Below are 27,186 nucleotides of genomic sequence, written 5' to 3' on the forward strand. Positions count from 1 at the left end.
TGGGCTGTTCATTTCTCCGGGGCCGGGACGTGCGACACGGGGTAGGGGACCACTTAGCTTCTGCAGGGGACGGAGCGCGTGGAACCACAGAAGAGCTGGCTAGAGCTGCTTCTGCCGAGAAGTGCCCTGGCCTGTGTCCTGGGAGCTTTGGGACTTGAGGCCCTGGGACGGACGCCGGTGTGGTGAGTCATGGCTCAGAGCTTCCCACCCTGGCCCCCGCACTCTGCCCAAGCCCCCAGGGTTCCTGTCCCCGCTCCCCCAGCCCGCTCAAACCACACTGCTTTGGGAAGGGGAGGAGTGACCACGGAGTCCTCGCAGTTAAGAATGGCCCCTGGTGGGGCTCAGTGGTGGTGACCCGGACCCCGGCGCGGCCACACCCAGCCTCCCTCCACTGAACCTGACCGGCCTCTGACTGCAGGCCCCCACCTTCCCCGGGGGTGCAGACGGTGCCCGGCCAGGCGGGCTTGCCTTGCGTGCTCCCCTCCCCTGCAGGTCACCGGCATTTGTGGAAACAGACACGCGGCCTCAGACGAGAGTCCCACTCCCTGAGCCCGGCTTTCCCAAAGGGTGAAACGGGCCCCTGCCTCACTCGCTCCAGGCTGGTTGGGAAGTGTGGGTGGGGTTGTCAAATGGAACCGGTGTCTGGTTCTCATTTGTAAGGGAAAACGGCTGCAGAAAAGACGTTAAAAGCAGATGCTCGGCTCCACCAAATACAAACCAGTGAAAACTGCCCTGCACGGACTACAGCCGATCCAGAGCAATGTTAGCCCGACGGACGTTAAGTCGTCCACGAGCAAACCTTTAACCGGGAGCCTCGGGGTCTGAGCTCTGCGCGCCCACCCCCCACCGCGCCTCCCTGACCTGCTCCCAAGCACAGGGGCTTGGAGGGAGGCGAGGATCGGACAAGGCTGGGCTGCTGATACGCCACCAAAAGCACAGCCCCGTCTACCAGGCACCCCCAAGGGAGGCTACAGATTTGGCCGGAAGCTTCCCAAGCAGCCCCTGGGGAAAGAGCAACCATCAGACACAAAATCTCAAAAAAGCAAATGGGTTTCTCGGGAGAAGCCTGCCTCTTCCTCCCAGGACCACCCCAGCCGTGTCCCTAGCACGTCCGCCCTGTGCGGGGACGGGCACCACTGGCAGCCCAGCTGGAGGCTGCAACAGGGAGGCTCACGCGGGCCTGGTCTCGGCGCTCCTGTTCTGGCCAACGCAGTGAGGAAAGTCCCTCCTGGGGTGCAGCCCTGGCAGGTCCCTCTCCCAGCACCCAACTCCACCTGGGACCGTTAGGCGGGGAGGGGGTTGTCTCGGCTCCAGAACAAAAGGTCAGCCACCCTGTTCTGTCATTACTCGAAACAGACAAGGGCCTGCGTTTCCCTCAGCAGTGCAGTCCATGCTGGTGCCCCGGAGGACAGAGCCAGAGAGACTGAACCCAGAGGCCGGGGAGTGGGGGGGGGGGGGGGGGCCGGGGGGCAGCTGCAACCCTGGGGACACGCTCTCCCACCTTTCTGCCCTTTACTCCTGGCCAGGAGAATCTGGGAAGCAGCACAAAAGGCGCAATCAGTGCCAGGGGCCCCGGTCAAGGCAGACACCTCAGCCATCTTGGGTGGCTTCTCAACTGCGACAGACACAAATCCGCTTCCCTCTTGGAACTCTGATCACTGAGCATCTAGAACCAAACACGCCATGAACATCCCCAGGTACAGAAATGACAGGACCGTCGTTAATTCTCTGTTTATTAAAAAGGGTCCTCCAGCTTTACAGCCCCGGCTCAGGCATGGCCCTGGAGAGAGACGAGGCCAGCCTGGCAGCCCCTTCCCCACATCCACACTGAGCTCACGCCGTTTGGCTACACCCTGCACAGGTTGTGGGCATCCCCCGACCTCGGGGTGGGTGGTGGAGGGATGGCGGGAGCACCAAGCTCAAGCGTCCCAGAACTGAGTGGCAGGGCAGTTAACCGTCCCCCCCCAGCGCTACAAACCGTGATGGTACAGGGGTGTTCACGCCCAGGGCAGCTGAAGACAAAGCTTCCGGCCAAATGGTGGCCTCGGCCCTGGCCTGCTGGGACCAACCCCCTGCGTGCTGTCTCAACTGTCACCTGGGCCGCCGGTGCGACCCTAAAGGGCCAGGAAGAGCCGGGGGTGTGGCCAGTGCGTCCGAGTTCGTTGGCACCCTCTGAGGATCCTCGTGCTGGCTGGCTCCAGCCCCAGCTGAGATGCTGCTCGAGTCCCTCGTCCCCCTCCTGCCTGGAGGCCCCAGCAGAAGAGAAGACTGGCCACAAGGATCTTGGTCCACGGGGGGCGGGGGACAGACTGCTTCCGCTGGTAACACAACGAACAAGCCCCTCTGGGAACATAAAGCCGCTTACAGGAGCTACCCCTCCGCCTGCCCAGCCTGGGGGCCTGCAGGGGAGCCGGGGCCGGCCCCTCCCTGGCACCAGGGGAAACTAAGGCACAGCACAGGCACCCACAGGTGTGGCCATACACTGCTTGTAAAAAAGGAAATGGCATTCACTTCCGTACTTCAATCTGCTCAAAACAATATTTGCATTTTTATAAAGTTTCCCTGAATGGTCTTGTGTCCAAAAAGTTTCCTTTGCCAATATAAAATAGGAAAATTACGTAATAAAAATATTGGGGGGGGGGCGCGTATTTCTTTGTAGAAACCGTCAGGGGCTGGCCCGCGGCGGGAGAGAAGAGGAGTGGAGGGCATTGCTGCGCAAGGCCCAGCTCAGACCCACCTCCTCCGGCTTGGCTGTAACTCACCCAGCCTCTGGACCTGGCCCGTGACCAAACGCTGCACGGGGCTTTGAAGCATCCAGGTTTGGGGGGAAGGGGGACTGGCAACCCCCGGCCCCAGATTCAGTAAGCACCTTCCAGGCCAGCCCACCTGACCCACCCTGACCAGGGACTGTGGCGCACAGCGGGCGAGGCCGCACGGCCTGGACTTTTGCAAACAAAGCAGAAATGGAGCATGCTCATTAAATAAAGTTGCCACGGGAGGACCACAATTCTAAGTGGGGAGGGAGGGATGCTTTTCCCCCAGACTTAGGAGTCCATCAACATTACAAGACTTAAAAAATCATACCGAAAACCAACCAATGCGACCATGGGGATGCCAGGCTGAGGCCTTGCACACACAACCTCCTGGGTACAAAACCAGGGGCCTATGGCTACTTACCGCTGACCTACAGTTCTAAAATCAAATGGACGTGCTGGCCCAGGGCACCGGCCCCCTGGTCCTCGCAGCCTGTGTGTGCAGAGCCCCGGCCGGCAGGTGCAGGCTCCCAGGAAGGACGGGGGAGGCTCACTGGAGGATGAAGCCTGGCTGGTGTGGAGGCAGCCGGGGCGGGGGTCTCTGGGGGAGAGCGGGCGGGTACGGAGACGTGAACTGCGCGGCGAATCCTTGCTGGGGGGGCAGGCCCACGCGGGGGGGCAGGGGAGGGCACTGTGACCCTGGGTACGGGAGGGCCTGTCCTGAGCCCATGGCGGTGGTAAATGGCGTGGCCAAGCGTCCTGCAGGCACCGGGGGCGGTGGCGGGGGGATGCGCCGAGGTAGCATGGAGGGAGGCCCGCTGGCCTCCGAGGTAGGGTAGGGCAGGGGGGCAGCGGGCGCCGGCTCGGGCACCCTGGGCAGCAGTGGGGCCGGCACAGAAGCCTGTGGAAGTCTCTGCCCCTTCAGCACCAGCTCCTGGAGCTTCTCGATCTTAACTCTTCGAGTGTGGGCCAGTTTCCGCTGGCTCTGATAGACCTCGATGAAGGAGTCCAGAGGAAGCTCTCCATCAAGAAACTTCTCTGCCATGTTCTGAAAGCAGCAGGAGAAAGCTGGTTACAGGGACAGGTCAGCCCTTAGGGAAGGAAGCTCCCTTCACCACCCAGTGAGAGACGACACCCAGCTTCCTTCCGTCCCCCGCTCCCCACTGCAGACCCTGGCTGACCTCAGAGCAGCCCCCCGGCAGAGAGAAGGGGAAAGAGGTAGCTGGCCCTGACCGCCCGCCACACCCCCACAAGCTGCACGAGGCAGCAGGCCTGAGGGGGAGCCAGCCCTCGAGGAAGCGGGCCTCTCGGCAGCCCTGAGCCGCTGAGCTTCGAGGCCCAGAGGAAACCACCCGACCCACTTCCCACCAGCCCGAGTCCGTTTCCTTCCTTCCACCGTACAGAGTCCGTAGGACAGAGACAGGCTCGTGCCCCACCAGGGAGCCACCCAAGCCCAGGGCTGAACTCGACCACCCGGCCTAACTTGGCAACGTGCCGCCCACCCCAGCTTGCTACAACTGTGCAACTTTTGACCCGGACTCAGGGCCTTATTGCTTAGTGCGGCCCAAACCTCAAGCGCTCAGCGAGCTGCATCTCAAAGGCTCTGCCCCGCCCGCGGATTCAGAGCCGAGGGTGCGTCGGCCGCCGAAGCCCTGGGACCGGCGTGGACTCGCAGTACAGTGCGCACCGCTCGCTGGAGCACCAGACCCACTACAGCCTCCTGGCCGCGGAGGAACTGGCCCACTGGCTCCCAAAGTGGCCCAGACCCTGGCATCTGTGCCCTGGGGCACCGCACCCACGCCAGCTGGCTTTACCTCGGTGTCTTCCTCAATCTTGGCCCCTTCTGCCTGCAGGAGCGCCAGCAGGGTCTCCAAGGAAGCGCTGCTAGACTGCTTGTCTGGAAGAAGCAAGGGGCATGATGAGAGAAGGGGGCATCCGGGCCCCAGCCCCTCAGAACAACATGCTCCCCCAGGCTCCGTGCCATCCTCCTTTCAAAGAAGAGCGCACCTTAACTGGAAAGGTAACAGCTTTCTAGGGAGCTGAAAGTCAAGGCCTTAAAATCCAAGAGAGGAAGGAGCACAAAGGACAAAACGGGACAAACTCGGGGCCACACCATGCGTCCCACACCCCATGTCACCGTTGGCCCTACAGAGGGCTGTCACCCAACACATGACATAACATGAACCACCCCATGCAGATTTCCTTTATATAACTTACATCAAGTAGATGTCATTTAAGCCTAGGACCTCAATTTTTACGTGTGTATAAACCCCAACCACCACCACCCAGATCAGGATACAGAACATTCGCAAAGGCTCGCCAGGCCCGCTCCCAGGGACTGGCCCCGAGGCGGCCCCGATGCCCAAGTCCTGCCTGGCTGAGAACTTCATGGGAGCGCATCACCCAGGGCGTGCTCTGTGCTGCCTCCTTCCAGCCCACACCGTGGATCTGAGATCCCGGTTTCCTTCAATGTCCACTGTGTAGAGACCAGAACTCACGGACCCAGCCTTCTGTACACGGACCTTTAGGTGGTTTCCAAACTCCGCCATTACAAACAAAGCTACGTGAACATTCTTGGGCCTGTCCATGGACAGCCACGAGCGTCCATCTCTGCCAGGGGCACACCCAGGGGCGGACTGGCTGACTCACAGAGTCAGCACAGGTTTCCTTCAGGTAGGTTTTGCCAAACAACTTTTCCCAAGCTGATTTTTACCAATTTACATTACAAGGTACGTCCTCCCAGCAGGAAAGAGCTCCTCAGGCTGGGCCTGCCTTCCTGAGCTTTTACTGCAGTGACGCAGACGCTGAGGGAGTCCTGGTATCAGACCTCACTGAAGGGCGGGGCTTCTGACCTTTTCTTCACCGGAGCCCCCTCGAAAGCCACGCAGAGCACTCAGGACTCCATACTCCGTTCCTACAGCTCTTCATAATGACCATAAATCTAAGTGTGACGTTAAGATGAAATGTCCCCATGAGGACTATTTCTCAGCACTAACTCTGAGGGCCTAACGCACAGGAGGAGACATTTGTTAAATACCATGATTCAGAAAATTACCTTTTTTCTAGGTTGTCTGGAGAAGGTGAAATTTTGTTTAAAAAGTGGCTAAGTCTCTTTTCTAAATAGGTGGAATGACTCTGTGTATAAACTTTTTCTTTGTGGCCTTAACCAGTGTCTCAATCTGAAATTTTTCCATAATACTACTTCTCTCCTGGTAGCCCAACAGCTTGAAAATGTGTCCTTCCCTCAACTCTTTATTCTGGAAGGATCACCCTGGAAAAGTTACCTAATTTGGTCTTCTTTATCTGATAAGCTTCAAAGAGAACCTGGAGTTCCTGGTATTTTTGGGTCAAACGTGCTTTCAGGGCATCCAGTTGGGGCTGGTACAGAAGATTTCCTTCTGCCAGGCTCCGGTTGCTGGCAAGTGTCATTTCTTTGTTGAGCTGAACATTCTGCGTCTGTAAGGAACACAGGATGATGAGAACCAGCGAGTGTTAGTTCGCAGACCAGTACCCCGAGGTTCCTGAGCCCCACCCCCGGGAGCCCCAGCATCTGCTTCCGTCGTCGTTGGGCTGGTCCCCAGCTGAGACCATATGCAGGCCACTCCCGGCCCAGACTCCAGCCCCTCTGGGTTTGTAGTTTGGACATAGCTCCCTGTTCTTAAAGAGCAAAGCCACTTCCTTTCCAACGATTTGCAGCCGGGCTTTGTCTTGTGACTTGTCAAGGCTCTTCGCTTCGCTAGCCGCGCTGTGGCTGGGATCCCTTATTCCTCCACTGTGCTTGCGGGTCCAACAGCTGTAAAGATTTAGGGCTAGATTTGTTCAAAACCAGTTTCTGCTGCTCCACAGGAAGTTAAAGAATCACTTTTAACAGCAGAGAACCAGCTGGCATGGTGTCAATTCAGGCTCAATCATCAGGCTTAGAGATCAAACACAAAAGCCTGACACCCCCTGGGAATGAATTCCGTTTACAGTGACCCTGCTCGCTCTCCCACGCCCACCTCCTGCTCCTCCTCTGACTGAGGGCAAGGCGGGGGTCCTCCCAGCTTCAGACCCAAAGCTGGGGCCAGGGGGCTGATCTGCCCGCCAGGCATTATTTGGGAGGGAGAAGGCCCGGCGCCCAGGACCACAAGAGGGGGAAATGTTAGGGTCTGAAAACAAGGCAAAGAATTCCTAATAAAACTTAGCAAAACTATGTTTAAAGAAAACCCCAAATACATGGGACACCATCCGTACTGGCTAGTGACAGGACTCCGCCACCATGGCCTGCCCGCAGCAACCTCACTGTGTGGACCTGAAATTTCACAGTGCACGGTCCTGCCCCGTTGTGCTGTTTTCTCGCAGCTTTCCTGAGACCCAATGCCAGTTATCTCATTTTCCCCTTGATATTTGCTGCCACACCACCCAGGCTTTTTTTTTTTTTTTAAAGATTTATTTATTTGACAGAGAGACACAGCGAGAGAGGGAACACAAGCAGGGGGAGTGGGAGAGGGAGAAGCAGGCTTCCCGCGGAGCAGGGAGCCCGACGCGGGGCTCGATCCCAGGACCCGGGGATCATGACCTGAGCCGAAGACAGACGCTTAACAGCTGAGCCACCCAGGCGCCCCCCACCCAGGCTATTTTCGCCATGACTTCCTTCCTCTTGAGAGTCTGGGTGCAGATTTCCTGCTGTGCTGCCTCTACTTCTGGCCAAGCCCACCCAGGGTGCCAGCCCAGTCCCCAGCGCATCCGGCACCCAGGCACCCACTCACACGCGCGCCCTAGTGACGTGAGAGAACACGGCAGCAGCTCCGGCCCCGGGGCGGTGGCGGGGGAGGGGGGGGTGGGCTCCCTGCAGCAGCCACGTGGTCTGTACCTTCCACACCCAGGAGCTGGGCCCAGGGCCCTAAAGATTAGGCTTGCCTTAAAATGGAATTTAAATTAAGAATTTAAATTAAGATAGAAAATTGAGCCTCTAGCTCAACACTACAAAATTAGAGCAGCAAAAATACTCTCTCCTCTCTTGCTGCTTTTAGCCAGCAGGGAGAATTTGGGGCCCTCGTGTAAACGGGGTTCCTGGCAGCGCAGAGTTCCGGAAGAGCCCCCCCGCCCTGTGTGCTGTATCCCGAGCTCCTGCACAAGAGGCTTTCCTTCTACTGTTAAGCCATTTGAAAGAACAAACAAACAAACCTTTGTATAGTCCACTCAGGAGCACAGCTCAGCAATTTCTTTTAAAACGAAACATGCAACTACCATGCGACCCAGAAATCGTGCTCCTGGGCCTTCACCTCAGGGGAAATGAAAACTTCTGTTCCCACCAAACCCCATACGCGAATGTTTGACACAGCTTTATTTGCAACAGCCAAAACCCCGAAGCCACGCAGCCGTCCTCATCTGTGGACGGCTGACCCAAGTGCACCGCATCCACGCCACGGAACACTGCTCAGTCTAAAAAAGAACAAAGTCTGACACACGTGGCAACTTGGACGAGACTCCAGGGAATTATGCTGAGTGAAAAAAGCCAGCCCAAGGGTCACACACTCAAGGATCCAGTGTATACACTTTTGAAATGACGATCACAGAAATGGAGACAGGTGAGTGGTTGGGGAAGGGCCTCAGGAAGGAGGCTCACGGGGACTGGATACTCCGCTCTCCCCTATCCCGACCAGGGTCAACGCCACGGCTGTGAGAGTGGGGCAGAATTCCACAAGGGGTTCCCAAGGTGGGGGAGGGAGTGACACACAGGATCGCTCTTGTTTCTTACAACCGCTTGTGAATCTACAACTACCTCAAAATTTAAAGTTTAATTATAAATCAAGAAACTGCTGAAGAGTTTCTCTACAACCCCCCTCCCCCGCACGCCGGTCTCATCTGACGGCTGAGAAGGGGCAGGTGTTCAAGGCCACAGTCAGGCACCCCGGCTCCCTGCACTCCAGCATTCTGACTCAATCTTAAGTCTTTGTTCAATACACATTTCCTGGGCAACTCTTATCTGCCAGGCCCTGAGTTAGACCCAGAGCACTGACAGGAAGAGGAGCACTTCTACGGTCACATAAACTCAGTCATCATAAATGGAACAGACCTTAGCACGCCCTCATCGCTGGGTCCCCACCTGCCCGCCGCGGGAACTTCCAAGAGCACCCCCAGCCTTTTCATGCACTGCCTCTGGAGCTCAGGTCTGCTCTTCCCACAGGCTCCTTCTCACAGTGGGGCCCCAGCACCCATGTCTTCGCAGCCACCGGCTGCAATCTGCGAGTGGGAAGTCTGTCTCCCTGCTCACAGTCTTCCCCACTGGAATACTAACATCAGCAGGATCTTGGTGTGCCAAGCACCTAGCAGGGATCACTCAGGAAGGATCTGCTGACTGAAGCAGAGATCCTTCCCCACCCCCCAAAAGCCAGTCACTTGAGGCCAGGTCCAGCAAATAAGATGGATCACATAATGTAGAAGGGGGGAAAAGCTGTGTAGGTCAAGCAACAAATGCCCCAAATCCTTTATGCAGAGCAGACAGGCTCCCTTGATAAAGTCTTTTGAGACCAAGTCAGGGGGGTGGGGGGTCTCACACTGGGGCTAAGGCTAATTCTGGAAGAAGGATTTCCATCTTCAGTGGAGGCACGGCTGTGAGCAAAGATCCCCGTAGGGACCATGGAAAGGACATGGACAAGGACATGGTGCCTAACTCTAGCATGCCGTTAAAGGACTGCTCTTCAGCAGTGCTCGCCACGGTGGCCGGTCTTGGAGTGACCTGAGGGGAAGGGGTGCCGGTTTGCTAGACCCACCCTGCGTCAGCCAAACCCTCCAGGAGGCCCAGGCACGGGTCCAGCCTAGCACCACTGCTCTGGTTTCCGTATAAAACACATCTACAAAGAAATTTTATTCTCGCGGGCTCTAAGTCAGGTCGAAATCACGTCTCCTGCAGGTAGAAAGTCCTAGAAGAGACCAGCACAAAGCAGCACAGGCTCTTTGCACAGGATACATAAAGGCCGGTTCAAGCCGCCCACCAGCAAGGGCCAAATAAAACCAACGGACGGCCATCAAAAGCTGTAATCTTTTTATATCCTTTGGGTATTCAGATGTTTTTATGTTAGTAAATATTGGTAAGTTCTAAGTGGCCACCCACAACACCACCCACAGCACGCTCCAGGGGACAAGGCCAGGACAGCGTGCTGAGTGGGGAGCAGCTCCTCAAGCATCTGATAAAGCCATTCCGACACTCTGACGCGCCTCAGAACACACCTGGGATGCTGCACTAGACACAGAAAAACTTTCCTCCGTAATATTCCTTTCCCTTGCTCCAGTGAGAAACGGGGAGGAAAGAGCCAGTCTTGCTCCGTCACTTGCAAAGCAAAGGCGAGCTGGCTGGAACGGGCCCAGGGCCCTCCCCCTGGGGACGGCGCACACACGCTCAGCAAGGTCCAAGTGGCAGCCACTGTGGGTGACACACGGCCCAGCTCTCCACCGCCCGTGAGACCGACCCCAGGCTCAGCGTCTGTGACTGGATCCGTGCCATGACCCTGAGGATGCTTGCAGGGGTCACCGCGGTTTAGGAGCCACGTCACAGGGCCAACAGATACCTGACACTGAAAACCGTGCTGCCGACCTCTGGATGGTTCTCATGAGCCTTTTTCTTAACCATAGAGAAATCCTGTCAGGAAACAGCCTCACTGTGGTAAGGAAACATTTTTTAAACACATACTCCACTTCAGTTTCCTTTTCTGTTCATAATCAGAGAAAAACGAGATGCAGGATTGTAGCATGTGGAATAGCACCGAATTTCTCCAGTCCTTTCTGCCCCCTCCCTCCATGAGCGGTAACGATGTTCACTCGGAGTTAACAACAGCAACCTCTGATCCTTTTTTTGTTTTTTTCCTTCTAAACTTTCCTCCTTCTCCTTGTACATGGTGCTTCAAGTATTTTTTTTTTAAGATTTTATTTGACAGAGAGACAGCGAAAGAGGGAACGCAAGCAGCAGGAGTGGGAGAGGGAGAAGCAGGCTTCCCGCGGAGCAGGGAGCCCGATGTGGGGCTCGATCCCAGGACCCTGGGATCATGACCTGAGCCGAAGGCAGACGCTTAACGACTGAGCCACCCAGGCGCCCCAAGAGTATTATTTTTTAATACAACCTGTTAGTATTAGAACCAGAAGAGCAGAGGCTCTAGCAAAATAAGCTGTTTCAAAAAAGGGTGACGTAGGTGAAGGAGATTAGGAGGTACAAACTTCCAGTTATAAAGTAAGTCATGGAGATGGAAAGCCCAGCATAGGGAACACAGTAATATTGTCACAACGTGGGAGGGTGACAGATGGGGACCACACTTATTGTGGTGGCCACTGAATCATCTACACACGAAGTTACAGGTCAACTATGCTTCAATAATAAATAAAAATAAGGCACCTGGGTGGCTCAGTTGGTTAAGCGACTGCCTTCGGCTCAGGTCATGATTCTGGAGTCCCGGGATGGAGTCCCGCATGGGGCTCGCTGCTCAGCGGGGGGGGGGGGGGGGGGTCTGCTTCTCCCTCTGACCCTCCCCCTTCTCATGCTCTCTCATTCTCTCTCTCAAATAAAATCTTAAAATTAAATAAAAAATAAATAAAAATAAAGGACCATCGACCACATACACACATGCACACACATGAAAAAGAAAAAGAAAACGAGGTATTTTGGACACGCTTGTCGAGGCAGAAACGTGAAGACCCCCCTCGCTCTCACGCTGCTCGCGTTAACACCGAAGGTCTCCCAGCACGCTCGTGCGACACGCTACCCCACGTGCAGGCCATTCGGGCTGGGGAAGTGCAGTCCAAAATAAAGTTGGTGTGGAAGAAGCCAGATATAAACGCCCTGTGGGTGACGCGCGCAATGGTCGCGGCCGAGAGGCGCAGGGACAGCAGCGGCCCGCGCCCTGCCAGCCGTGCGGGGTCGGAGGCTTGAGCTCGCCGTGCAGGTTTTCCGCACCAGACCGTCCCGCAGCGTACAGCGGTCTGGAAGTGAGATGTAAGAGGAGACGCGGGGTGATGACCGCGACTGCTCTGAAGCAAGACTCCCCATCACGGCAGAGAAACCGGCGATGCGGGATACACAGACACCCCTCGGACGGCAGCCGGCACACACAACCCCTGTCCCCCTCCTCCCCCCGCAGCAGGGTCAGCCCCCTCCTGCCAGGACAGCAGGGCAGAATGACGAGCGACGGCGCGATGGCGCGACGGGGCTGTATTCCCGAAACGCACAGACTGCAGGACCTCGCGTACAGCTCGTAACAGCCACAACAAGATACTCCAACACAGTGGGGGGCTGGTTCTTCCCTTCGTTCATTCATTCATTCATTCAAGAAATACTAAAAAAGCACCTGTCACCAGGTTCTGGGGAGCCAAGAACCAGAACAGTCTGTCCTCACGACCCCAAGTGTAGGCAGGCCCTGTGAGCATCCTGCTGCCCAACTCCAGGGGACGCCAGACCCTTCTCACGGCAGCTCTCAACAGACTCATTTGCTCTTCAAATAAATGAAATGGCTCCAAAGAGAAAAAGAACAACAAAAATCCATAAAGATATGAACTTAAACACTTAAGTTACTGGTGTGAAAACTACACTCCCGTCAGCACCCTACATGTTTCAACAGCATCTGCTAACATTTATTGAGCACTTACTGCATGCCTGGCATTGTGCCACCTTCTCTTCATGCATTCAATCCTCTCAGCAAAGGGGAGACAGATTTGCCCCCATTTTACCCAGGAAAGAAATACAGTCTCAGGGAGGTTTAAGAGACCAGCAGAGTCTGGAGTGCCCGTGAGTGACTAGAGTCCTGAGGTTAAGGGTCAGGATATTCTGTCTCCCAAGTGCGTTTTCTACATGACTGTGCCCTGCATGACGCCATACCATCTACCATCCACTGCACAGAACTGATCGACTCTCATGGGGCGCCTGGGTGGCTCAGCTGTTAAGCGTCTGCCTTCAGCTCAGGTCATGGTCCCAGGGTCCTGGGATCAAGCCCCGCATTGGGCTCCCTGCTCCGCGGGAAGCCTGTTTCTCCCTCTCCCATCCCCCCTGCTTGTGTTCCCTCTCTCACTGTCTCTCTGTCAAATAAATAAATAATCTTAAAAAAAAAAAAAAAAAACTGATCGACTGTCACTTCTGTTTCAAGTTCCAGGATTCACTCATCTCAATTTCTGTTTTTATCTTTCATTTACCTTTTTCTTGAGGATATTTTCAAACACGAAGGGAAAGTAGAGAGAGGAGCATAACGAATCTGTGTACCTTGTCCACGGTTTGACAATTGTGATATTCGCCCATCCTGCTTCATTGAGATATGCCCCACTTTTTAAGAATTTTTTTTATTTATTTGACAGAGAGTCACAGCGAGAGAGGGAACACAAGCAGGGGGAGTGGGAGAGGGAGAAGCAGGCTTCCCGCCGAGCAGGGAGCCCGACGCGGGACTCGATCCCAGAACCCTGGGGTCATGACCTGAGCCGAAGGCAGACGCTTAACCAACTGAGCCACCCAGGTGCCCCCCCCCAAACACTTTTCTCAAGTATTTTAAAGTAAATTTCAAGCATCCTATCGTTTCACCCTTTAAAAACTTTAGTATGTATCTTTAATAGGCAAGAACTTTACAACTATAATGCCATAATCACACTAAAATTAACAACAACCCTCTAATTTCAACTTCGGCATGTGTTGGCTTCGATTCCCTCTTGTAATGAGCTTCTGCCTCATCTGGTTGACCATCTGAAATCGTTTATATAGGAAAAGCAGGATGACTGTTTATTTCCAACACAACCTCCCCCCCAGTCTTAAACCAACTTTTAGAAGACTGAGTTAATGATCAAGCAACCTCTGATAATGACTAATAAGCTTTTTTGGGGGGCATCATTAAGTAATGGATTTCTATTTTTTATAGGTTTCAATTAACTGCAGTTAGTAACCTTCCTGATGCTCAAATTGCCCACGGCTGGTGGGAGACACTTCAAGCTGGGTCCCCAGGGGTTGGACAGCTTTCCCGCTCTCTAGTAGAACAAGGTGTCCCAGACCCATGTGTACATTTGCTGCCCCCGATCTGCACCAGCCCTTCTCGAATACTGGCTCCTTTTGGTGGGAAATTTTTTTATTTTTCTATTTTCCTCTCTAGATAAAATTAAATTGAAAGCTATCCATAATATAAAGATGAGGCATAAATTAAATCTTAGCTTTTGTACTTCCCTACCAGTAGAAAACGTTAGGTTGCATTACTCTAAATACACCAAGCTTATGGATCAGGTGACCAAAAGGTTGGCATGCGTTCAGCCAGGTTAATCTCTCCTTTTATTGTACTACACTTGATCTAGCTCACCAATTAATCTTAGGGTAAATATCACCAAGATCACATGCAATTTGAGTGTGGGCTTTCCTGTTAAAGCTTAGGTTATTAGAAAGCCCAAATTCATCTTCCATTCAGTGAAGACCTTGCCAGTGACAAACTCCCCCTCTCCAGTCTTCCAACTGAATTCAGGCTTTCAGTGGAGCCTGTAATCCAAGCCCACAATATCCCGGAGGTGTGCCGCAAACGTGGCTTAATTCAATCCAAAAGTGAAAGAACTAGGGGCACCTGGGTGGCTCAGTTGCTAAGCATCGGCCTTCGCCTCAGGTCATGGTCCCAGGGTCCTGGGATCGAGCCCCCCATCGGGCTCCCTGCTCCGCGGGAAGCCTGCTTCTCCCTCTCCCACTCCCCCTGCTTGTGTTCCCTCTCTCGCTGTGTCTCTCTCTGTCAAATCAATCAATCTTAAAAAAAAAAAAAAGTGAAAAAACTTAACAGTTACAGAGTTGGACTGTTAAACATGTTAACAAAAATTAAAGATCTGAAAACTCAAAAATACAGTGAAAGAACTGTAGAACATTATGAAACTGTCCTAAAATACAACCACCTGGTGGGTTGTGTGAAACCATCTCCAAGGCTACAGCCTACTCGGGAGAGAAAATTTACCGGCTGCTTAGCTAATGTTCCACCAAAACAACCCACTCAACAGAGCGAACATATTAGATTAATAAAGACTGCTATTTTTGATTGGAGAGGTCAAAATCCTTGTTGAGATGAAACTTGCTGCCCTCAAAGTAGCAGGCAAGGGGACGGAGACTGGAATGATCCCTTCCATATGGAGCTGGCTCGCATCTTAAAAATTAGTATGTTATTCACTTTACGCGCAACTAACCGTAGAAATGCAAAAAGCTAGGTCTGAAAATAAATGGCCTAGTCCCAGAGAAGAATTAGCTTTCTAGTTCTGGCAGGTTCAACACACCAGGGTGCTTTTGTTTTCCTAGAAGACTTACTTCCTAACATTCACAGGGGTGGGTGATCGCCCTACTTCCTGGACTTATATGGATAATGATGTCAATAAGAAAGAAATATAATAATAGGTGTGACTGGTTCTGATAACTTGTCACATGCTAGAAAATGTTACTTTCCTAGTATCACTGACCTTATAATTCCTGAGTACTCTGGGGGGAGGGAGGACAGAAGGCAGGACAGGAACACCAAACTGATCACCATGTTACCTGCCTTTGTCCCTGTCTCCTAAAGGCAAGGGGCTTGTCACACTCTGACCTACCAAATCATCGTTGGCAGGTGAGCCAGGGAAGGCATCAAGAAGCCCTCAGTCCATATTATCAGAACCAATTAGCTGCTGGTCAGCTGGGCAGTTTCGTTAAAGCCGTAAATCGCTAAACACACAAAATTTTGAAGATATACATCTGTCCATTTCTTCATTCAAGGCAAAGGTCTTTTCCAAGAGAAAGGTTCCACTAGCTCGAGTTCCAGAAGTTCTTTTTCATCCAGACCACATCCTTTGATGTGGAGGGTTTAAGACTAGATGTGTGAGGTGAGTGCAGAATCCTGGAATTCCGTTCTCCCGCAGCCTGGTCCATACCTAATTCACTAGCAAGTTTGTTTCTAGGGCACCACCTTCTATTAACTCTTCAAAGCACTCAGCTCCAATTTCTCTCCTTGTCTTTTCACTCATGGCTCACCAGCTGCCACAGTACTTAGCGAAATAATTACTGTAAGAAAACCAGAATGGACAAGTTCTCAACTCTAAGTATACAACTGCAGTGTGGGAGCAGAAATATCCAGATACCTGATCATGATCATGGGGAGGGGGGGCATTAACCACTATATCTGATGGTGGGAAATGCCAATTACTGGAACACTCTGGTTAAGTGGAGGGCGGTCAATTAATAGCTCCTACTGTAATTTTAAATCCAGATTACTTCTCCCTTCCCCAAAAGAAAGCCTATGGAAGACAGAACTTCTAAATTCTGCCTTTTTTTTTTTTTTTAAAGATTTTATTTGACAGAGAAAGACAGAGAGAGAGCACAAGCAGGGGGAGTGACATGCAGAGGGAGAGGGAGAAGCAGGCTCCCCGCTGAGCAGGGAGCCCGATGTGTGGGCCCAGGACCCTGGGATCATGACCAGGGCAGAGCCAAAGACAGACGCTTAACCAACTGAGCCACCCAGGCATCCTATAAATTCTGCTTTTCTTATTAGCAGTTTCTGGCCAGGACAAACCACCAAAGCAATCATTTGTTTAGTAAGAGCTGAAGGGTTTTTGCCTTTTCTCTATTTCCTTTTAACCACAATTTACAAGAAATGAATGTATAAGAATTTTCTGGGACAGTCTTTACACAAGTGCAAATACAAAAATGCCTAACCAGGTGGATCCTGGCTTACGTGTATTAAGACTACAATCTTTTGACAATTTTGCTTTTACACTTAAAATACATTATGATATAAATTTTCCAACACCTGAGTCAAGAATTCAGTTTAGTGGATAAAATTTACTCTCACATGACTGAAATTATTCATCTTCTATTCAGTATGAGAAAATGCTATTCTAATTGTGGGATTTCTTTAGTCCAGGGGTAGAGAAAGGGATTAGTCAAAGAAGAATCAGTTACCCATTCTACTTAAATTTAAAAAAAAAAAAAAGAAATTTATTTGACAGAGAGGGACACAGAGAAGAGGGAACACAAGCAGGGGGACTGGGAGAGGGAGAAGCAGGCTTCCTGCCGAGCAGGGAGCCCGACACAGGGCTCGATCCCAGGACCCTGGGATCATTACCTGAGCCGAAGGCAGACGCTGAAGGACTGAGCCACCCTGGCACCCCTCTACTTAAATTTCATAACAAAAAATACCTACAATTTTATTTGATGTAGGGAATTTGATGTTCTAACTAAAAAACTGCCTACTTAAGACTTAAAATACCAATTTTTAAAAAAATGATTAACAGATTTATGTTCAAAGATGTTAACCACAACATAATGATAGCAAAAAAAAAAAAGCACCTAAATATCCAAAAAGGGAATGATTACATAAATTAGGACATATCCACATGATCAAGTATCATGCAGCCATTAAACTGCACGGGGCACCTGGGTGGCTCAGTCAGTGGAGCGTCTAACTTTGGCTCTGGCCATGATCTCAGGGTCCTGGGATCGCATGCATGCGCACGCTCTCTCTCTCTCTCTCTCAAATAAAATCTTTAAAAAAAAAAAAAAAAAAAAACCCAAAACACTGTCCTATTATAATATTCTGATAAAAAAATAAGAAAATGACCAGAGTATAACTTTAGGTTAAAACACACACACACAGCAAACAAAAAACTCTCCATACAGAATGATCCCAGTGGGGGAAAAACAAGAAAAAAAAAAAAAGCAATATAAAATGTTAACAGTATTCCTTTTCTCTCTGGGTGGTGGTATTACATGTGATTATGTTTTTCTTCTTTATAATTTTCTATATTTTTAAATTTTTCTATAATAAAAAATTTTTTAAAGATTTGATCAATTGGAATCAGAAATTTGAAATACTATATATACTCAAAACAAAATACCATATACTGCCTGCGTTCTTCAACAGAGTATGTGAAAGGAGACCAGCCACTGAGGACACAGAGGGGCGCCATGAATATCAAGTAACTACGGGACCGTGTGTGAAACAGCTGACCCACGGGCGCTGGAAGCAGATGGCACATTATCCCCTAAATAAGCACTTGCCAAAGCATGCCCCAGGGAAGCGGTCCCATGAGTTCCATGATCAAGTAAGTTTGGGAAACGCAGCAACGTCTGCCCCTCCAGAGCTTCACCACACACCCTGGTAGTAAGTACCAAACAAAGCAAAGCAAAACCTTTTAACACTGGTTTCCCAAATTTATTTACCATGGAACTCCTTTTCATGTAACCACCACTGACATGCACAGAGTTAGCGCCCCAAGGACGGCTAAGGGAAATGCTACCCTGAAGCAAACAGCCCCAGCACCTTATTAAACCGGCCACAGGGGCGCCTGGGTGGCTCAGTTGGTTGAGCGACTGCCTTCGGCTCGGGTCATGATCCTGGAGTCCCGGGATCGGGTCCCGCATCGGGCTCCCTGCTCAGCGGGGAGTCTGCTTCTCCCTCTGACCCTCCCCCCTCTCATGCTCTCTGTCTCTCGCTCTCTCTCTCTCAAATAAATAAATAAAATCTTTAAAAAAAAAAAAAAAACCGGCCACAGCCTCCATCTACCGGGCACTCAGTCCTGCCACAGCCCGAGCTCAGCAGCTTACAAACATCTTCATGGTTGATCCTCCTGACGCCTCATAAGGCCCCTGTTCTAATGCACCCGTTTTAAAGACGAGGGAACGGACATTTAGGGCGGTTAACGGTGCCCAGGGTTTCCTAGCAACCCAAATGCCATCTTTAACCACTACGCTTAAGAACCGACCTTACGTTTTTTGTGAGGCTTTTTATAAACTTTTGCCTCCTCTTTATCATTTATTTCCAGATGGTGTGAGTGGCTCTGTTAGTTTTTCCCTGTACCCTTCAAAAATCTGCCTCTGACAGACAAGCCATACGACCGAGTGTGTTCCTATCTGAACTGGGGGCAAAACAAGACTCCCAGGCCTGCGAGGAGCCTGGTGTGAGCCCTCGAGTCAGTGATTGTGGGCTGCCCCGAAGGTCTTTGTTATCAACCATCTTTCGGCCTTCCAGCTGATCTCCCTGCTTTCTGGCCTTATCCCCTCAAATCCACCCCCACCAGCGGGGCTGCCCAAACCGTCCATTTAAGTCACAACTGTGACCGCAGCACTCCCGTGGCTCCCTCTGCCAAGAGGATCAAGCCATCTGGTCTCGCCTGCCTCTCTGGCCTCTTTCCGTCCCTCCAGCAAGGCTGAATATTCCCGTTGTGCACCCCTCTCTAGGTTTTTCCTCTGTTCTGGCTGTCCACCCCCACGCCTGGAAGGCCTTCTCCCTCATTACCTGGTTAACTCTTCCTTTGAGTCACAGCTCATGAGTCCGCTCTCCTCCAGGAGACATTCTCTGCGGATCTCCCCCAGCCCCACAAAGGCCTGTCGGGTCCCCTCCCGCTAGTGTCCCCATCACTACTGTTTCACACATCCAATATTTGAGAAGACGGACTTCTGTACACCTGCGAAATCCCAAAAGAGGAAAGCGAAGTGACTTCGTGGCTTCCCAGCCCCAAGGTGCTCCATAAAGGCTGAGTAATGAATCAACTGGCTCGGCCTCAGCTGTGTTCACACTGACGAAAGCTGCTGTCCGATGGCAAACATTAGTCAGCGCTTACTCGGTCCCTCTGCCAACCCAGGGACCGGGCACCAGACAGGAACAGACCCTCGAGGTGCCGCTCATGGGGCTTGAACTCACAACCCTGAAACCAAGCATCGCGTGCCCTACCGACTGGGCCAAACAGGCGCCCCAACACAAAGCCTAGTTTATGACGGAGCGCTGGCGGTCCCATGTAATCTCCTGACTACCGCACTGAGAGTGACAAACAGAACGGCCGTGGGGGCGCAGGTGGCGGTCAGCATACCGGTTGTTGAACCTCATGATCATGTGGCTGACGGGGAGCTGCGGCCACTGCTCAGCGTCATGGGAGAGGGTGGGACCGCAGATCGTGAGCCCGCGGCAAGACAAATTCAAAATTCCAAGTACGCTACCTACGGAATGCACACCGCCTTCACACCCTCGTCAAGTCCAACAGTCGTTAGGTTGAACCAGCCTAAGTCAGGGTCGTCTACAAACAACAAAGTTGGCTTAGCTCAAGAGCACATCAGTTCTGCATGACAGATGAGGTTCAAACAGTTCAGGTTCCTCTTTCGGCTAGTCTGATACGGTCGGGACAAACCCTACAACAGGATGTTGGCTTGTCTATAACACACCAGACTCCTTTCTCCCTGTGCTTCTCCCAGCCTGCTGGTTACTCCTGCTGGCCTTTCAAACTTCTAGATTCTTCCGGAAGGAAGTGGGCCCCGAAATCTGTGTCTCGGCTGACTGTTCCCAAGCTCTAGAGCCGTATTTCCAACTGCTGCCTGAGGTGCCACACAACGGTCCTCCCTGCCCCGCGCTCTCGGGCTGCAGTCTCAGGGAGCCTCCCCCCGCCCCCCTTACTCATTTCCACCTGCAGCCAGTTAGCGCCACTCACCCAGCAGCACCTACATGCCAAGGCCACAAAGACACACAGGACAAAATGGAGCCCCTGGACTAGCCAGGGACACAAGGAAGTAAAGGTGACTTACAAAACGTGTGACAAGTGCCACGGAAGAGGTATACAAAGGAGTGAAGAGACCACGTGTCTGTGACTGAGGAGGTGGGGGAGCACGTGGAAGGCAAAGCTGGTGAGGTTGGCGTCCCCTCTCCCAGAACCCCAGCTCAAACCCTGGTTTCTTCTTACCACTGCACTTCCACCCTGGCCTTTCCTGAACCTTCCCGCACTCACCCAGCCCATACTCTGCTGCCAAGTTAACCTCCTAAAGTGTACTTCTGATCATAGTGCTCTTCTGCTCCAAAAAGTCGTGGAAACTCACTGCTACCAAATTACCCGCCTTCCACTCACTCGCTGGCACTCTGCCCGCTCTGGCCTTCGGTCATTTCCCTACTCACGGGCAGATCTGATCTGGCAAAGGAGATGGCAACTCACCACTCATAAAGCCTGTCCCGTGCTTCCCTGCTCTGGGCCTGTGCTCTTGCTGTCCCTTCCTCCTGATTCCCCATGTTTCTCTCTCAAAACCCTACTTAGAGAAATAAATATCTAATTCAAGACCGTGGCTGGGGGTGGAGTAGGGTGTCATGCTCAGGATGGAGCACAAAGAGGGCTTTTCACTGGGTAGGCAGTGTTTACTTCCTAAGCTGGTTGGCAGGTGCACAGATACTCCTCACATTATTCTAGACCCTCTCAGAGGTATTATTGTATTTGATCATTTATTTTCTTAAATCTTACCCACCTACCAAAGTCTATCTCTTGCACTAGGAATCTAACTACTCTAGCCAGAGAACCTCTTCATCAGACCTTCAATATCATTTACAATTCACATGTGGCTCTTCTTAGTCTCTCTTTTTAAAAAATTGTGATAAAATATAAACTATACCATTTTAGCCACTTTCAAGTGCCACTTTTAAATACATTTACACTGTTGGACTGGGCAGCCACCACCACCATCCATCCTCATCACGTTCATCTTTCCAAACTGAAACTCCCTACCTCCTATTCTCTCTTGCACTGTAAATGTCTGCGTACTTGGTTTCTTCCCCAATCATAACACGGGGATTATGCCCTATTCATGTTTCCATCCTTAAAATGCCTCGTACGCAGTTAGTGCCCCACAGCTGTGGAACTGAAGTGGAATCTTCTTGAAATAGCAGGAAGGATATGTAGCCTTTTTCGTTTTAGCAATAACAGCTGATAACAATTTCCTGAGTGCTCACTGTGCTAGGTGCCATACTAAGCATCTTAATGCACTCATTTAATCCACCCAACCAACCCGATGAAGTAGGTACCGTTGTCATCCCCTTTATTTGCAATGAGGAAACTCCACTCGGGAAGACAATACTTGCCAAAGGTCGGTTCTGCACTACACCACTCCCACTGCACTTTTAATCTATGCGAAAGAAGTAGAGAGCAATTCCATAAGCGGTCGGATTTCACCCAAGCCAGCCAGTCTAACAATTCTGAAAATCTCCTAAGCAAGCACGGAGGCTGGCCTCTACGGAAGCCCCCCCGGTGCCAAGTACTGCCTTCATCTGCTACTGCACTGGGCCTCACAAAACCTGCACGGTTACCACCCTCACTTCACGGTGGAGGAACCGAAGCACAGAGAGGTTAAGTAACTGAAATGAGGATGCACGACTCTCAGCTAGGCGCTTTCCATGAAATCTTTTTTTTTTTTTGGTAAGCTCCACCCCCAACGTGGGGCTTGAACTCACGACCCGAGATCAAAAGTCATATGCTTCACCGACTGAGCCAGCCAGGCGCCCCTTTCCACAAAAACTTTTTTAAGATTTATTTCAGAAAGAGAGGGTGTGCACAAGTGGGGGGGAGGGGCAGAGGGAGAAGAAGGCTCCCCGCTGAACAGGGAGTCCTGGTGGGGGGTGTCGATCTCAGGACCCTGGGACCATGACCTGAGCCGAAGGCAGACACTTAACCGACTGAGCCACCCAGGCGCCCCTCCTCAAAATCTTAATGCCTCCTTTAAAAAAAAAAAAAAAATTGAATTTCAGAAAATATTCCCAGACACAGTAATTTTTTACTCAAGAGTTAAAATAATAAGTCCATGGAAGAGAAGACTCAAACATAAAAGTTGAAGCCTTTGTATACACAATGCCTGCACAACGAGAACAGAAACAAACTCAGTAGCAGACACTCCAAGAGTTTAAATCCTAACTTCCAAAAACCAGTCCCACCAGAGCTCAGTGCCATGTTGAGGAAACAGTCCCTGGGTTTAAAGCAAGGTCAGGACATTTCAATGAGCCGTTATGATTCATGCAGTAGCCCTGCAGCCCCACACAAATCACACCAGAACACGCCTTAGGGAAACAGCTTCTCCCAGACCAGACTCTTTCCACAGAACGATCTGTTTCTCAGACCCTCAGCGTTTTTGCATGTGGGCATTTTCACTTGCCAAAGGAACACAGGTCCTGAATTTGAACCTTAGTGAGGTGGAATTATTAGTTAATATCAACCAACCAATCAACATTTCCTCAGAAAGCGCACTGGGAGACATGACCCAAGAGGTGCGGGTTAGCTGCCTAATCCCCTAAGCGACAGTTCCTTTTAAGGGAGTGCCCTGTAAGTCCAACGGGGTTAATGTGGACGAAGAGAGAAAGGCACATTCCATTGCCATGTAAAAATAACTTTAAATAAAATGTGTGCATATGAAACGACAGCCCACAGGAAAGGAAAGAGCAAAGATCACTGGGGATGGTACTACATTTAGGGAACTGCATAATGGACAGGAGGAACAGGAAAAGATAAACACACAGGCACTGAAAATGAGACCGTCTATAGCTTCAACATGATTTTAATGTCTTGAGCTGCGCTAAAGCTCACACACCACAATTAAAACAATGTAAGTATAATGCACAGCTGTATCCAAACCTAACAGCGAATGCCTTCAAAACCTAGCCACGCTTTCTGCCACAAAACATCCCCTCAAGGCTTGAAGAAGTCTTACTCTACAATTTAAAACACTTCCTTCTGCCAATTAAAGAAAAAAAAAAGCCTTTGGTTCAGATTAAGAGATTCTATGCTGGAAAAGGCCTGTTGCATTTACGGTCTCATCCTAGACCTGAGACAATTAATCGTTTTGACCATAAAAAGGTAAGATGTTTCTTAAGCTAATGGCAAGTAAAAATTTACTTAATATTCTTGAAATAAGATTCTATTAACTTGTCAGGATGACCTGCTATTAATGGCTGTCAGTACCTTTCTAAAAAACAATGAATTAGCTGGTTATTAGTAACTGCAATTAGTCTTGATTGAGCACTAACTATATGCTGTGTTAACATGCACTATCTCACATAATCCCCACATCGACTCTATTCTATCAGCCTTCAACAGATGCTCAGAGAGGTGGATTAACTTGCCTGAAATCACACAGCTGGCAAGTGGCCAAGTCCAGCCTGGAGTATTTGATTCCAAAGTCTCTAAGTTCCCTTTTGGTCAAGAGAGGACAGTTTACAGAGTATTTTCTTCTGTGTCTCACAACCACCCCGAAATAAGCCAATAAACCAATGCATGACATTAACAGCTGAGTCAAAGTACCATGGCCAAAATTTTAGTTATTCATGTTATACCCATTCCCACAGAAACATGCCACATGTGACCAGGGGAACAGGATTTGCTAAGTGTGACTGTAGCTAGGTGAGCTGCTTGGCTAAAGTATTTTGGTCTTCTAGATCAGTTTCCTTGTTTTAAAAGCACTACACCCTGAAGAACAAACTACTGCTGAGTAAGTTAACTTGAATTATGTGGTCTAATCAAGGGCAGTCGGTGAGTCCTCAGTATTTGTATAGGATACTCTGGTAAGACGGTCACCTTTACAAAAAAAAGCAACCAACAAAGTTCTGCTAGATTAATTTGCCTTTCCTTTTATGTAATAATCTCCAGTTTCTTGGGTAGAGGAAACAAGTCATGCTGTCCCTAACAGCCTCGGAGTCAGGAGAATTACTTGACACTTTCTACAATCTTCCCTCCACTAAAAGGCAGTTTATTTCTATTAAGGTAGAATATAAACAATCTAACTACACCAATATAAATACAGTATTCCGTTCTTACTGAAACAGAATGGTCACACAGCAAAATAACTTGTAGGTGGTATTACACATTAGAAAAATATACCTGTCATTTTATTATTAAACTAGAAAGATGCCTGCTGACATACAACAAAAGGTCTCCCAGCAACTAAAAAGCAGAAAAACTAAGCAAAGATTTTCTTTCTTTTTTTTTTTTTTTTTTTTAAAGATTTTATTTATTTATTTCACAGAGAGAGACACAGCGAGAGAGGGAACACAAGCAGGGGGAGTGGGAGAGGGAGAAGGAGAAGCAGGCTCCCCGCAGAGCAGGGAGCCCGATGCGGGACTCGATCCCAGGACCCTGGGATCACGACCCGAGCTGAAGGCAGTCGCTCAACCAACTGAGCCACCCAGGCGCCCAAAGATTTTCTTTCTTTAGAGACGTGAAACTCTTTCAGTCAAGAAAGATGGATTTTGTCACTTACCATTCTCTAAAATGGAAAGTGCCACATGGAGACCATAAATGAGGGAAACTGCATCTCGGAGCAACGTTCTATGTGCCAAGTTACAAAGCCCGTGAATACAAGGGGTGTATTAATGGAGAGACTGATACCATCTTACTACAGTGGCCTCTCTGTAGCTCAGGACAATAATCTGTTGAGGGTTTTCCAGTCATTTTGAATGTGCAACCTCCATACAAGCCCCCTTTCAAGGAAGCTTGGCTCAGTGCTGAACAATCCCTCTTCGGAAAGAAAGCCAAAAGCCCCCACTCAGGCTTCTGGGTGAGAGGCTCAGCCATGTAGGCGTGGGAAGGCGCAGACTTGGGAGACAAAGAAGTAGGAGTGGTAAATTGGCTGCGGAGAGCTAGGATCAGCCTGGGTCCACCTGCCTGGAGGAGACCCAGACCCGCAGGATGGGACATTCAGAGAAACAGTCCAAAAAGGCTGGAAAAAGGAGAGACCTACACAGTGCAAATCCAAATCTGGAGAGCAAACCATGCCACAAAAGATCCAGTGACATAACCAGAAAGAGGGTGGCCATATCCTTCCAGAGGCTGGGCAGGACCTCAACTATCAAAGAGGTGGGGATTGGCTGTTAGCCCCCCAACCCCTGGTTTATCTTCTCCCCAAAAAAAAAAAAAAAAAAATAGCTCCAGGAACTCTCACTGGCCCCAGCAGGGTAGGACACCGGGGCAAAGCCACCATACTAGATTCCCATATTCCCTGCTTTCACAGATGGGCAACTTTATGGAGAAAGGGATTCCTGCTCCCACCACCAGACCAAGGAGAACCACCTGGGATGGCTCTGCTAGGGCCACTTCCAAATGAACAGCAGACCCCACAGGGCCCCTCCAACACTCTTGGGGACTCTTAGATACACGGACCCCTCAAATCTTAATCTGGCTAAATCCGTGGCCTCGTGCCTCCCACAACCTCAGAGACGCTGCCCAATCCTCAAGTCCTCTCAGGCTGAGGCTCAGCTACAAAGCCTCAGCCCCCACAAACCCATCCTGGAAATGGCAATCCTAAGACTCCTACCCAGCTAATCCACTCAGCCCCTGAAAACCTATTCGCAGACCCCAATCCCTGCCTCAGTCCGCCTGTACCTCTCAACCCTCTCCTCAAGCCCCTCAACCCCTGCCCAGACCTAGCCCTCGGCCCCCTCCGTCCGGTCTCAGTCACCCCTAGTCCTCCACCACAGTCCCCTCTACCCTCTCCAACCCAGTCTCATCCCAATTCCCTCCTCGTCCCACCAGACTCAGCCCCAGCCCCCCGAGTCCCCAAATGCCCGTTCCAGGCTCTCTAATCCCGGCTTCATCCCCAGCCTCCGCGCCTCAAAGCCTCGCCTCGAACCCGATCACCCCTCGAGCCCCGTCTCAGGGCGCTTTCCCCCCCACTCAGCTCCAGCTCCGTCCCCTCACCCCGACCCCGACCCCGTCTCAAGCCCTCCCATTCCTCGACGCAGTCCTCAACCCCACTGGAGGCACCGAGATCGCCCCCGCCTCCGCCTCCGGCCACCTCCAGCCCGCCGCGGGCCCCCGACCCCGCACGCCCCTCCTCGAGGCCCCGCCGCCGCCGCGCGCCCCCGCCCGGCTCACCTCCTCCATCTTCTGCACCATCTCCGTCAGCTGCCCCTCGTCCTCCAGCAGCTCGTTGAGCTGCACCAGCGACAGCCCAGCAAACCGGACTTCGCTCCCGGCGCCCGCCATCCCCGCGTCTCAGCCGCCACCGCCGCTCCGGCAGCCAGTCTCCGCCGACCGGAAGCGCCGCCCTCAAGGCCCGCCCCCCCGCGGGGGGGGGCACGTGACGCCATCTCTGGAGCATGACGTCATCACCGCGCAGGCGGGCGGACGGGACGTAGGAGGCTGGGCCCGGGGCGAGACGTGAAGCGGGGCTGACCCGGGGAAGGTTGGGAGCTTCTAGAGGGAAAGAAAGGAGGTGCGAATGGATTTGTAAGGCAGCGAGAAGCAGTAATGAGGTCACCGCGGCACAGGAGAAGGCGTTGTGATGACATAGAGCCTTTTTCCTCAAGGAAAAGAAAGGTCTGGATCCAAAAAGCTGGCAGTGGGAAAGAAGTTACTGCAGCCTAAGCCCTGCCTGAGCTGGGGAATCTCAAAAAAGGGCATTTTTATGGGGAAGCAACTTTAGAGGCCTTCGGTTCCTCGGAACTGTGGAGCTGCAAAGTCACTCGTTGAACAAATATGGGTGAACAGTTCTGAACAAAACAAGAAGGATCCCTGCCTAGTGGAGCCAACAGACTGACAAGGGAAGCAAACGAGAAACAAGTAAAAGGGCTATAAATTGGGAGACTGTAAAAAAAGGACGTAGATGCTGAAATAAGAGACTAGAGAAGAACCTTAGAGATAGTAAAAGATGGCACACTCAGAAGGGGAGAGAGCTAAGGAGATCTAAAGGAGGAGAAAGGAGGAACCAGCCACC

The 27,186-nt window shown here is 51.4% G+C and overlaps 1 protein-coding gene across 2 annotated transcripts; it reads right to left on the minus strand.

Moving 5' to 3' along the window:
• Window positions 1-1,730: 1,730 nt before the first annotated feature.
• VPS37B (VPS37B subunit of ESCRT-I) lies at window positions 1,731-26,513 on the minus strand. Of its 2 annotated transcripts, XR_002480807.2 has the most exons (5): window positions 26,346-26,482; window positions 6,038-6,209; window positions 4,568-4,650; window positions 3,178-3,801; window positions 1,731-2,318 (listed from the first exon to the last, which is right to left on the minus strand). XR_002480807.2 is itself a non-coding variant. In XM_021698584.2 (4 exons), exons 1-4 carry the CDS (start codon window positions 26,454-26,456, stop codon window positions 3,304-3,306), a joined length of 864 nt encoding a protein of 287 aa, XP_021554259.1. In that variant the 5' UTR covers window positions 26,457-26,513; the 3' UTR covers window positions 1,731-3,303. The 2 variants fall into 2 exon arrangements, 1 of the variants encoding a protein (XP_021554259.1); XM_021698584.2 differs by having other exon boundaries at window positions 1,731-3,801; window positions 26,346-26,513.
• Window positions 26,514-27,186: the final 673 nt, after the last annotated feature.

The sequence above is a fragment of the Neomonachus schauinslandi genome, chromosome 14 (assembly GCF_002201575.2).
Source record: "Neomonachus schauinslandi chromosome 14, ASM220157v2, whole genome shotgun sequence".
NCBI lineage: Eukaryota > Metazoa > Chordata > Mammalia > Carnivora > Phocidae > Neomonachus > Neomonachus schauinslandi.